Genomic DNA, 13,576 nt, shown 5'->3' on the forward strand with positions numbered 1-13,576 from the left:
GAACTCACTTTGTAGACCAGGCTGGCCTCAAACTCAGAAATCCACCTGCCTCTGCCTCCCGAGTGCTGGGATTAAAGGCGTGCGCCACCACACCCGGCTATAATACATTTTCAAAAGTCATTTTAGGCCAGGTGGTGGCAGTGCAGAGAAATGCAGATCTCTGAGTTCGAGGCCAGCCTGCTCTACTGAGTGAGTTTCAGGACAGCCAGGCTACACAAAGAGACCCTGTCTTGGGAAAACAACAACAACAACAAAAAACAACAACAAAAAAAGTCATTTTGGAGCTCTTCTAGACCCTGTTAGTTCTATTCCTGTTTCCTCAGAAGACAAGTGCAGGTGAATCTGTGAGTTCAATACTAGCCAGGGCAACATAGTGAGATGTCATCTCAAAACAAAAATAAGCTCTGCATGGGTAAAGGTCTTTATACAGGTTACTTTAGCAACCTGTAGTAGCAGGTTGTTCCTAAGTGGTAATACTGTCTCTGAAGATGGGACAGGGATCGAGCATAAGGCCTTCATACACAAACACCGTGTCACTAAGCTGTGCCTCCATCCTCGTCATGCTAAATTTGATCACTTTAAGTGGTCACCTCTAGATCTCTCACTGCAAAGGCACATTCTTCTCCTCTTAAGTGGTTTATGCGGTGATGCTTCGGCGTTGTGTAAATATCCCTTCTCCCTGTAACCTTTGACCCAGTAGTCTTGGCATCTGTTGACGCTTCATGACTGAGGTAGTCCATTGAGAGTTTGATAAGGACAGCTCTGAATTAATGTGACTTGACAAGAATATTGACATGACCGAGTCAACAGGAGGAATGACACAAACAGTTTTCCTTTGGGCGGGGAAGGTGACAAAACCGGGCTGTCATATTTTGTCAACATTCATAAGCATTTTGTGTAACCTGGCTGATACTGAATTGCATACTGGTTACTTAAGCATATGTTGCCTAGAAGTTTGCTGAAAGCCAGGAAGAAAGCAGACTGGATAGAGTTAAAATTACTAATGGCTTATTCATAAAGTAGAATTTATTTTCATTGAGGAAATTACTTGAGTGATAGTAATCTGTAAATTTTTTAGTATTTTAAGGCATTTTTATTAGATATTTTCTTCATTTACACTTCAAATGCTATTCCCAAAGCCCCCTATACCCTTCCCCCGCCTTGCTCCCCAACCCACCCACTCCCACTTCCTGGCCCTGGCAGTAATCTGTAATCTTATTTCCCTTTTACTTGGTTTAACCTTCCTCACTAGAACTTGTCTTACTTCTAAATTATTTTCACCTTTCCTTGACCAATCCAACATGCCCAGAAACTAAAAGCCATGTTCCTGAGTCCCAAGTAAGATCATCTAGTTCCTAGCAAGGGACGGGACTAGAACCTTTCGGTTCTCATTGTTTCCTGAACCACGGCAGCCAGGAAGCCACGGAACAGTTGAGTCTTACTAAAATACAAGTGTGGGAAATGTCCTTGAAAAAGCTTCTATTCGGGGAATAAAAGGTCTCACTTTGCACTTTACTCTTGGAGAGATGAGTTCACCATCACCACGAAGTGATAAAAGTCTCGGAGAATGCGTGAGCATGTAGGGTGCACAGAATCAGAACAGAAACTACAGTACAGTGTCACAGTTGTCCTCTTGCAAAACTCATTCTAGATGAACCTCCCTAATCTGGTTCTCCCTTCTCCCCACTTACCTTAAAAACTAACTTAAGAGCTGACTGGATGTCATGATTTCTTCTCTGTTTAATAGAAATCAGATTACCATAAGAAGGGAAGAAAGAGCCGGGCGTGGTGGCGCACGCCTTTAATCCCAGCACTCGGGAGGCAGAGGCAGGCGGATTTCTGAGTTCGAGGCCAGCCTGGTCTACAAAGTGAGTTCCAGGACAGCCAGGGCTATACAGAGAAACCCTGTCTCGAAAAAACCAAACCAAAACAAAACAAAACAAAAAAACAACAAAAAAAAAAAAAGAAGGGAAGAAAGGAAAAAAGATGTCTGTTCGTCCTTTGAGTTTGTATGTCCCTAAGGAACCTGTTACTTTCAAACAGTCATGAGGTGAGGATTGTTTTATGGGAGGTTAGGCTACTGTGTGGACTCTTCTTACAGAGGCTCCATTAGATCCTAAAGGAAAGCAGCTCCCATCAGTAACTGCTGGTGATTTGTTTTGTCTTGAGAATGCTCCGATCCTTCAGAAACTCCGATCCTTCAGAAACTCCTCTTCAGAGAATTGAGATAAAGGGTGAAAAGTTCACGGTACTTCCTTTTCTTCTAACTGTAGTTTCTTGAGAGCTGAACAAATGTCAGAGGCCCACAGCCTGCTTCTTTGATGCCTGTGCACACACTGCGGGGTTACCCTTTGCTTCCTGGAAGATACAGAGTTAGTGGATTCTTTATATTCTTTTCCTACAGTGACATCTCCAAAAAGGCTTCTCTCTTGGCCCAGTCTTCCAGCTGCCTGCAGACGTGATCTACATTTTGGGAAGTCAGACATGAAGCCAGAAATGGTTTCGCTGGTTCTCTTGAGTTGTACGTTTAAATATGGAGTCAAGTGATTGATACACTTAGACTGTACCATTGCTCTTTTCTGGGTAAAGTCTCTGTGGTAGGGGACGCATGGTGGAACTTTCCACGCCCTTCCAGTCTAGTTCTTTTGAGTTTCTTCTCTCTGTGAAGGTTTAAGTTAGCTGTGGCTTAGTGTTGAAAGGAATGTCAGTATTGGGGTTATAGTTCATCGATATAGTGCTTCCTTGAATTTCAGTGCTAGACAACAGAACAAAGAAAGCCCTCTCACTCCAGATCCAGTGTAACAGCTGGGACAGATGGGGTATCTGTGGGCTCTCCATGAAGTTCTGTAACCCCCCAATAGTCATATAGATGGGGTCTCCATGGGCTCTCCATGGAGGTCTGTAATCCCTGGATAGTCATATTGGGGGTTTCAGTTTCACCACAGCTTCTCTTCCAAAACCCACATGTCCCGAGTTAAGCAGTGAAGTGGCCCCAAACCACAGGGAGCTCATGAGGCCATCTACACTGTTCAATCCCAGCACATGTCCAAAAATAGAAAGACAATCCCTGTGAGGCTGGCTGTTCGGAGGAACTTCCCCTTCGTCCTGTGAATCAGTTCTTGGGGGAAATGTTGTATTTTGTTCTCCAGGCTTCTCAAGTGCTGCACCCCAAGTGGACAGGGTAGGGTAGGAGCCCCCAGGGTCCCTCAGGGTCCCTCCACACTGCCCTGGCTTTGCCTGCTTCTCATCCCTAAGTGAAGATCATTGGCTACAGAACAAAAAGAAACATCTGCATGCCTATGAGCATGGAGAGAAACAGGGATCCTTGTAGCACTGTGCTGCTTTGGGGTGAGCGTGCATAGCTTTTGGCCTTGTGTTCACTCATGTGGATGTTCTTACTTCCTGTAGCATATTTATTATGGGGGCTGTTTTCTCTTTAAAAGAGGGGAGGGGAGAAGTCTTCAAAGTCTGATGGCATGAGAAAGTGACTCATACCTTGTTTGTTGAACCAGATAGTTGTTGAGTTTTTTGCTGGGTGTAAAATTATGTCTCTATTTTGGAGGTATACTAGGAAGCCTAGGCACATGCTGTTGATGGGATTAAGAGCATCTTCCCACCCTAGGTTCCTCCCTCCTACCTGTCCTGCAAGACAGAGAAATGATGGACTTGTCTCTCCAGCTGCCCAGCCAGAAGGCTTGGGTCCGAGCTGATTGCTCTCTCTCTCCTGGCCAAGCTGAGAAGAACCAGAAATGTCTCATGCCCTGCATTATCTGTAGTCTTTATCCTGAGGACTCTAACCTCTCCTTCGAGTTCCTATGCTGGGGTTAGGCTTGAGTTTGATTTCGAAGGAGGGGTCTTGGAGGGAGGCAGAGACGAATTGGTGGCCCTTCTGAAAGCACCTTTGCTGGGGGGTGGGGGGTGGGGTATCCCCTACCGGTGTGCCTGGTGTCAGATAGCTAGTGTTGATGGGGCGGTGGCATCAGCTCTCCCCTCTACTACCCTGCCAGTAGCTTCTTGTCTTACTCCTCTCCCATCAGCAGAGACTATCAGCGAGTTGATGCTCAGTGGGTACTCATACCTACCTACTAAAGGTGTTATCTGCCGTGTGTGTAGTTGGCTCCGTAGACACCACCTGACTGCTGGGCCTCTCCTCTCTTAGCCCCTCTCCCCGGAGCCATACAAGTGTAGCAGTTGGGAGACAGGGCCAAGTGGCTCTGGAAGATAGCACCTAAGGCTTCTTATCTAGGATGTGCTGTTTTGTTTTCTCCATTTGCTGTTGCCCAAGAACCAAAGCATCCGCCACTGCTCAGCTGTGTGGTGAAATGGTCTGGCCTGGTGCCAGGGTGCCTCGCCAGGTGGCTGAGCTGTGGAGGCTGCTGCATGCGATGGGCCGATAATACCCCATGGTGCTGTAAACAGGACACCCCACCCTCCTGCAGACACCCAGCCCATGCCTCAGTGCTGGCTGCTTTGTCATTGCCTGTCATGATACTGGCTTGTCTTCTCTGATACAGGAGCCGATTGTTCTGTTTCTCTCCCAGGTTCCCAAATCTGAGAGGGGCACTTTCCAGAAATAAAACCAGTTCATCTTTCAGCCACAAGCAACCGTTTTTGACTTCTCAACACTTCCTATCGTTTAGCTGTAATCACACGAGTGCAGGACAGCGCCCATTCCCCACATCTTTCCGGTGTGCCCATAAGCACCCACTTCCCTCTCGCTTGTGAGACTGTTAGGGGGTGCTTGTGAGCCGTGGAGCCTAAGCCCTCGCTCATCTACAGCTGCCGATGCCCAAGTCTCTAAGAAGCTTTATTGACTTTTGTTTGTTTGAGACAAGGGATTACCCTGTAGCCAAGGCTGGCCTGGAACTCCCGTTCCTAATGCCTCTGCCTTCCATGTGCTGGGATTACAGGCAAGTATCACTTGCCTAGCTACAAGCTGTTTGATCTCCTTTCCACACACTTCTCTCAGACGGTATCCAGGAGAGCAATAGGCTGTCCCTAGTAAAGGATTTACAGTGAACTTGCCAGGCCTGGTGGACAGGCCTGTAATCACAACTACTGAGGAGGCTGCGGCAGAAGGAATGGAAAGGCAAGACTTTCTTACACTAAAGATTGAATTCAAGGATACCCTGGGCAAAGTAGTGAGACCCTGTCCTATAATAAAAAGTAAAGAGAGGGCTGGGGGCCATAGCTCAGGGACAGAGTGCTTGCCTGGTGTGTGTGAGGCCCTAGGTTCTATCCCCAGGCCTGCGACACACCTTAGAACCTTCTCACAGCAGACTTCTCAGTAGTTGTCTCTTTCTCCACCTCCTTTTGCATTTCTTTTCTCTTCAGAATCCCTAGGAGGCAAGGTGGACCAGCTTGGGCCCTGCTGGCAGAGGAAGGCAGGTCCGTGAAGATGGTAGTGTTGGCGGCAGTCACACCGCAGTGGGCATGTGGCTGTCAGACCTATGCTGTTTGGATAGCCCCTCCTAGGTATCAGCGCTGTGCCTGCTGGTCTGCAGCCTCTTTAAGGACGGCACAGAATAGCATCTCTATCTGGTTTGGGCTTTGCCTTGTCCTTAGGGGAAATTGATGCCTCGGGTTAGCAGCTCCTATTCAGTTTTGGTGCCTAAAACAACAGGTGCTTGCCAAACCATTTGGGGGGATGTTTCCGAAATAAGCAGTAGGATAGTTTGTTTGGTTTTTTTTTTTTTTCCCCCTAGTCAAAAACCTAATCTTTTAGAAGTGCCCTCTCCTTTATTTCCTAGGCAGGAGAGAAACATGGCATTTTAGTCTCCTCAGAGGGGTTGGGACATGCCAAGAATTTGGAGATTTGGGAGGGGCCATGGAACCTTGCTAAGGGCTCTGAGACAGGAGGTAATTCTACCTTGTGGCTAGCTAGGAGCTGAGCCAGCACCCTGTGCTGGGATGTGGCCGCTGTGGAGATAAGGCTGGAGCCCAGCTGTGACCTCATCTGCGGGGGTGGGGAGGCAGGTGGGACCTGCAGGTGGGCTGAGCAAGGTCTTTGCAGGTCTGTCTGCGAGCAAGGGAGGCAGCGCAGCCCTTCCTCATTCCATTCTCTCCTTCCCTCTGTTTCTAGCTTTTTTCCTTTAATCTTTTCCCTTTTTTCCCCATTTCTGTTATGTTTATGTATATATGGAGGAACAGAACAGGTCACACAGCTTTTGTGATCCGAAGCAGCTGAGTAGAATGTGGTATCAAGGGGAATAATGGTTGAGTCTCGTACTGATTCCAGGATTTTTAGTATTTCCTGGAGCCTGTCTGTCAGTACTGTGAGTGAAATACCGTTCAGTTCCCTGATGTTGAAATTGAGCCCCAGCTAAATAGTTTGCTGACTAGGGTGGTTCTGAGGGTGGTGAGAACTGATATAAAATCAGTGTGGGGGCAGTTGTTGCTAGGTGACAGATTCTTCTGTTACAGGCTTCAAAGGCCTGACAAGAAACAAATGAAAACAAATACACTTTACAGCAGACCCCAAACTCAGGCCTGCCCCCTACCACCCATGCACACACGCACGCACGCACGCACGCATGCAGAGATAGATGGAGATATAGATCCCTATATATCCACACACACATCCTGAGGAGGAGCTGACAGGGCTAGTCCCCTCCAGGTACCCAGCAGTCTCAGAACAGATGGAAAGGGGCTTAGTTTAGGTATAGGACACAGCCACCTTCTTGAGATGTGGGGTGTCATCAGGCACTGCCTCTCTGGCTGACATTCCTCAGACTCCCTATCCCTTTCCAGGAGAGGAAAGGGCGACTGCAGACCAAAGTGATTTGTGGCAGTGGGGCAAGACTGACGAGTATCCTCTAAGCCTGAGATGTTTCAGAATCTCCACAGGGTCTTCCTGCTGAGAGGACGGGCAGGTGACTGACTGACCTTTCTCCCCCATCACTGTTTCTCAGCCCCGGAGGCCGTCTCTGTCCTTCAAAACTAGGAAGACGCAGCTGCTAGGATTGTGACATCCCAGCTAGTCATTTTCTTACCTGCCTCTTTGATTATCTGTCATGTAATACTGCAAAGGTGCTTTCTAGAGGCCGTGCCTTCTAATTGGGTTCTTGGGGACCGCCTTAAAGGAGGCCCAGAGGACAGGATTTCAGTGTCTGAGCCGGTTTCCATAGTAGACCAGAAGCCTCCAGAAATATTTGAATAACCACCTTTCCACCTTAAGCCCAACTCAGAATAATGCCTGATTGAATTGCTTCTGTAGAAACTAAACTTGAGGCTTAAACCAGTGGGCCTGTCAGTAAACCACTGCAGCAACAAGGTCACAAGGAAGTGAAGGAGGTGGCCCCCAGAGCTTCAGACACAGCAGAGACGTTGGCTATGGGGTCTTTCTGAAGGTGAGCGGCTGCTGTGGATGCCCAGAGGTGCAGCAGGGTAATTACAGAAGCTTTACCTTTCTACTATAGGGTTTTCAGGTTTATTCAAGTGTTTGGGCTCTGTGCTGTAGACACTGTAGACATTGGGGACTACAAAGCTTAGTCAGAGCCCGACCTCACAGACAGTTCATTCTCTAGGAGTCACAGTGCCTGCAACCCTAGAGAGAGGCAGTAAGTACAGGGTATCCGGAGCAAGCCCAGACCATTCCGAAACACTCCTCCTAGGGGCTTCCCAGCATCCGCAGGCTGGGGAGGAGGCGGAAGCAATTAGGCTGGCCTGGCAGATGACAGACATCAGCAGAAGGGAGAGGAAAAGGCCCGGGTAGTGGTGGGAAACGGCACAGGGTGTCGTGTCTGCAATGTAGAAGAAGGGATGAAGTGCACAGGACAGGTAAGTAGGCCAGAGGATGGCCTGTGACTCCTGGCTTTTACGCATGTGTACATGTGCACAGGTGTGTGCATGTGCGTGTGTGTATTGTACACACACATAGCCAAGGCATGAGAATGGAGGTCAGGACAATCTGAACAGCTTCCCGGAGTTGGTCTTTCTTTCCACCAGTGTGTCCGGGGTATCAAGCTTGGGCCTTCTGGGTCATCTTGCTAGCTCCTGACTTTCCGACTTTGAAAGGGCCTTTGGAGAATCTTAGAGATTTCATAAACATTTAAAATAATGTATTGCCAGTCATGGTGGTGCTTACCTATAACCCTAACCCTTGGGAGGCAGAGGAGGAGTACAGGTTTAAGGCCTGATTGGACTGTGTAAGAGACCAGCTGAAAGCCAAAAACACGGGTGGTGGTAATGCTCTCGGGAGGCAAATGGATCTGAGTTGAGGCTAGCCCAGTCTACAAATCCAGGGGTACACAGAGAAACCATGTCTTGAAACAAAACAAACAAACAAACAAATCCAAGGTCTGCCTGGATGTGATAGACACTGTCTCAAAAACAAAAAAAAGTCCTGGTAAAGGTATGTTGTAGTCAGCATATACTGACTTAGAAAGAAGGTAGGGACACAGCCAAACAACATTATGATGTGCTTCCATTTTATTATCGTTATCATCGTCATCACCATCATCATCACCATCATCATCATCACCACCATCATCATCACCATCACCATCATCACCACCATCATCATCACCATCACCATCATCATCATCACCATCATCACCATCACCATCATCACCACCATCATCATCACCATCACCATTATCATCATCACCACCATCATCATCATCACCATCCTCATCATCACCATCATCGACAGGATTTCTCTGTGTAGCTCTGACTGTCTGGAACTCTCTGTAGACCAGGCTGGCCTCCAACTGAAAGTTCTGCCTGCCTCTGCCTCCTGAGTGTGTGCCCAGCCTTTTTGTTTGTTTTGTTTTATTTCTTACCCTAGCCCATTTAAAAATTGTAAAATGTATGTGTGTCCACATTCAGAAAGTAAGATTACATGATGAAATTCTTTTTTTTTTTTCCAGACAGGGTCTCTCTATGCAACCCTGGCTTGCCTAGAACTCACTGTGTAAGGCTGGCCTCAAACTTAGAGACCCACCTCCTGAGTGTGGAGACTAAAGGTGTGAGCCACCACACCCACCAGTGTTTCATGATTAACAGTGATTGTCTGGGTGAAGAGGTGGTGATGTCTGTGTATGTGTATGTGTGTGTATTTCTTTTGTTTATATATTTCTTGAATTTTTTTTTTGACAATTCAGACTTACAACTTTTGTCATTGAAAGTCATTTTTGGTCTCTTCTAAGTGAGTATTTATTTGCTGGCTGAAGGAGATGATTTACAATATGATAAAGGTTATGGTAAAAACTAAGAGAGCAGGCTAGAGAGATGGCTCATCAGTTAAGAGCACTGACTGCTCTTCCAGAGGTCCTGAGTTCAATTCCCGGCAACCACATGGTTGCTCACAACCATCTGTAATGGGATCTGATGCCCTCTTCTGGTGTGTCTGAAGACAGCTACAGTATATATATATATATATATATATATACCTAATAGCATATTAGAGAACAATCCAAATGTCCAGCAAAGTAGGAATGGTTAAACAAATTACTGTTTGATATCATAAAACCTTTAAAATGGCAAATATGTAGATCATTGATACTTTGAATTGGGATTTTGTAATATATGGAACAATGCAAAATATATTTTATAATTTATATTGATTATAAGCCTATCAAAACATATGTAAATATCTAAATTAATTATAAGAATTTCACCTTGTTGGTATCTTTTTTAAAAAAACTGGTTAACATAAATAATGTAAAATTCACTGCCAGGCAACAGTAACACACACCTTTAGTCTCAGCACTTGAGAGGCAGAGGCAGGTAGATTTCTGTGACTTCCAGGACAGCCAGGCTTACACAGAGAAGCCCTGTCTTAAAAAGCAAAACAACACCGGGCCTGGTGGCGCAGGCCTTTAATCCTAGCACTTGGGAGGCAGAGGCAGGCGGATTTCTGAGTTTGAGGCCAGCCTGGTCTACCAAGTGAGTTCCAGGACAGCCAGGGCTATACAGAGAAACCCTGTCTCGAAAAACCAAAAAAAAAAAAAAAAAGCAAAACAACCCAGAATTACCATCTTAAGCATCTTAAGTTTACAATTCCATGGCATAAGTACGTTTACAGTGTAGCCATCAGTATATCATTTCTGGAATGTTTCACCTTCCCAGAGGTAAGCATCTCTTAACAGAACCCCTACTCCCCTTCCTTCTGTGCTCATGGTCACCTTAGTCATCCTTGTCCCCTTGGATTTGGCTATTCCAGATGTCTCATGAAGGTGGACTCCTATGACGTTTGTCTGTCTGTACCTGGGTTATTTCACCCTGTGCCACAGGTTGCCTCCGATTTATAGCTATTATAATTGATGCTATTGTGATCATACTACGTGTACAAATAACTTTTCAACTCTCTGCTTTCAGAGGTGTTTTTCTTTTTTCTTTTCTTTTCTTTTCTTTTTTCTTTTTGAGGGGAGTATCTACCTAGAATTGGAATTTCTGGACCCTAAGGGAATTTTCTGTTTAACTTTTTGGGGAACTGCCAGTCTTTCTGTGTCTTTTTAATGTAAACCTCTTCAAGTCTATTTATACCTACAGTTCCCAGTTCCTTCTGCTATGCTGAATATACACATAAATCACAAGGGATTACTACAGATGTGAAAGCAGTTTGTTCTGTTTAAAGGAGAGTCTTTATAGATCCGTAGATAGTGGGGTGTTTGAACATGGACATAGAAAACAGAGTCAACCCAGACCCCTGAGACTTCCAGGTGATCCCAGAACTCTTATGTTTTAAAAAGAGTTTCAACTTTTAATATCTCCCAGAAATCTTAAGCCAACATAAAATAAAATGAATGCATTTGTAATTGCCCCTTTTGTTTTTGTTTTTGCCATTCAGATAAAAGACAGAGAAGGGGTTGGAAAAGACCTGCACACTTGGCTTCTGTCTTCTGCTACACGCCTTGGCTTAGAGCTTTGAGCCTCTTTGTGGGCCAGTGCCCTAGCTCTCCTGGAGCTGCCTGGGCTGGAGAAAGTAGTAAGGATCCTTCTTGCTGGGCATGGTGGTGCACTCCCGAAATCCCAGTTTGGGAGGCAGAGGCAGAGGATTGAATTCAGGATGGGCCTGGGCCACATAGCCCATTCAAGGCCATCCTGGGCAATATAGCAAGATTGTATCTCAAAAAAAAAAAAAATACGGCTGTGAAATACAGTTCTTATTTGGCCTATGTAAGGATCTGGGTCCAGTCTCCAGCACCATAAAAAAAAAAAAAGAAAAAATATTTTTTAATTAATTGAGCCATTTGTGCAGCAAAGAAGATTCAAAATGGATGCAGGAGGAGGGGAGGAGGTCAGAAAATGTAAAAAGGGAAGAACATGAACATGGAGTTCCCTCCGAGGCTGGGAAACAGCTTCTCCAGGGAGTCTCTTGGGGTGGACACCTGGGAGTGCTGGGCTCAGAGTCCCCTAGAGCAGGAACAAGGGGCATCATAAGGGACCTCTGTGTCCACTGTGAAGTGGTCAGAAGGGATCCCAGTGAGGCCGTGAAGTCAGGGTTGCTGGTCAGACAGGATGGGCTTTTGCTGCTGTGAATTCTTTCAGGAAGGTGGAAAGACATGGCAGGCCGATGAGGTACCCTGAGAGAGAGGAGGCTGGTTGCCATGACTCCTTCCTCCATGCTGATGGCAAGGCCTTGCGGGCTGTGCTCTCTTTCAGCCAGCGTTCCATGTTCGGTGGTCCCAGAAAAGTCGCTGTGTAGGCCTCAGGCACCCCAGGTCCGGCGTACGTTCTCCCTGGACACCATCCTTAGTTCCTATCTTCTGGGCCAGTGGCCACGAGATGCCGACGGGGCCTTCGCCTGCTGTACCAATGACAAGGCCACCCAGGTAATGGGATCAGGAGGGGTGGGAGGACTGACTGAGGCCACCGGTGACTTCTGTCACAAAAGTGACTTGTCCTGGGTTTTGGGTGTACATAAAAGCTTTTCTTCTTCTACTGTTTACCAGGGTTTTTCCATCTTTGTTTTCTTTTGTAAATATAGGCGAAAATGAGTTTGCATTCCACCTGGTGGAAAAGAGACGTCAAGCTGGGGCTTACAGTTTGGATTTCAGGGTTTACATGTGGAGAATCTGCAGCTGGCTTTGAAGTTTGGGACTTTTAAAATGAGATTTGCCTTCTTGAAGTTAAACTAAGGCCAACATTTGGTCCGGTTGGCATTCCCCAGGCATCCAAGGACGTGGCCAAAGAGGTGCTGAGCCAGGGTCGACCCCATTGGATCAGTAGGAGTAGGGCATTCTCATGAAGAGCTACACCTTGCCAGCAACCAGGCCAGAGCTGCTCCAGGGCATCCGAGTCCCGCACAGCCCAGCTTTCTCTCCTATGTTTTCATGGAGAGACCTGTCCTTGGAAGGGATCTCCACAGACCATCCAATCCATGTGTCCATCTTTTGGATAAGATTTGTTAACTTGAGCAAAAAGTCACTTATCTGAAAATTAGAAACATCCAAAGTCATCTTATCTGAAAATTACCCAAGGATGCTTCTTAGTCTGACCTAGAACTTCAGTCTTCTTAGCACTTAATTTGGGTAAGAGTCAGGCTCCCTTGGGGGGCAGCTTAAGCTGAGTCCTGTTCAACTAGCAGGGAAGAACACCTAGCTTGGCCCAGCCCTCCATTCTGGGTAACAGGACAAGAAGGGGTGAGGCAGCTCTCCCTTTGCTGCGTAGAGTGTACCCAGTCTGACCCCATCCATGCTGCATGACGGCCAGGGCGTATGGACCCTGTGCTCCATGCAACTCCCTCTGCCTCCTCAGCACATCCCATCAGCCCCTTTCGTTTTATGAGATCCATTTTCAAATGTGTTTAATGAACATTTGAATGCCTACTCCTTTCCAATGGTTACAAGATTTGGTTTCTTTGAGCCTGGTTTCCAGTTCCCTGAAGGCCTGAGAACAGACAACCAGTGGGTGTCATGGGGCTTATGCCTGGCAAAGTTTAGAGGAGCAAGAGTCTTCCAGAAATGCCCCTTATTGCACCAAAAAAGAATTGAAACAAGTTTAAAGCAGTAAGGTGATATCAATGGCCCATCCTCTGTAGACATGCAGGAAGGAGGTGAAGGGGAGCAGGCGCTCTCCTGGCAGCCTGCACTGGTCTCCCTTTATCCTTAGGCAAGGAGAAAGGGACATGCTTTATCCCTCGTGGGCCTGGCAGTACACACTCCTTTGTCTATGGCTTGGACCAGATAATGTAGCAAATCAAGGAGGGCTTCCTGCAGGGGTGGACCTTGATGTTGCTTCAAGTAGGTGGACACATGAGCATCTTGCTTTGCTAGACATCAGGCAGCGTATCCCTACCTCTGTCATTTCCTGTTTGCCAGCCTCTGTCCAGTGGCCGTCCTATTCCTCATGGAGCTTTCTCTTTGTCACCCCAGGCAGGGCTGGCCTCAGACGTTCTCTGGCCAACTTGGAGTGGCCTGGGTTTCGAGCTGCATGTTTTTGCTTCAGCTCCAGCTGCAGACCAGATCTTTTATATAACAAGTCTGGGCTCCTTGCCACAGCGAGACAGAGGTCAGCGATGTGCCTCCATGGGTCTGGCAAGGCCCAGCCCTCAAGCTTTCCTCTTTCCTGGGATGGGCTCCAGCCCTCGCTCGAGGAACTCTTAGCAACCTGTCAATATTGTGGCTGCAGG

At 46.9% G+C, this 13,576-nt stretch overlaps 1 protein-coding gene across 1 annotated transcript in view; it reads left to right on the forward strand.

Annotated features, from left to right (window-relative positions):
- Window positions 1-13,576, forward strand: part of Fam117a (family with sequence similarity 117 member A) — a 45,755-nt gene that overhangs the window by 16,024 nt on the left and 16,155 nt on the right. Inside the window, exon 2 of the mRNA XM_021213168.1 lies at window positions 11,608-11,777. Within this exon, the coding sequence (XP_021068827.1) occupies window positions 11,608-11,777 (170 nt within the window). The remainder of the gene's footprint in view (window positions 1-11,607; window positions 11,778-13,576) is intronic.

Source organism: Mus pahari, chromosome 14 (assembly GCF_900095145.1).
Source record: "Mus pahari chromosome 14, PAHARI_EIJ_v1.1, whole genome shotgun sequence".
Lineage (NCBI taxonomy): Eukaryota > Metazoa > Chordata > Mammalia > Rodentia > Muridae > Mus > Mus pahari.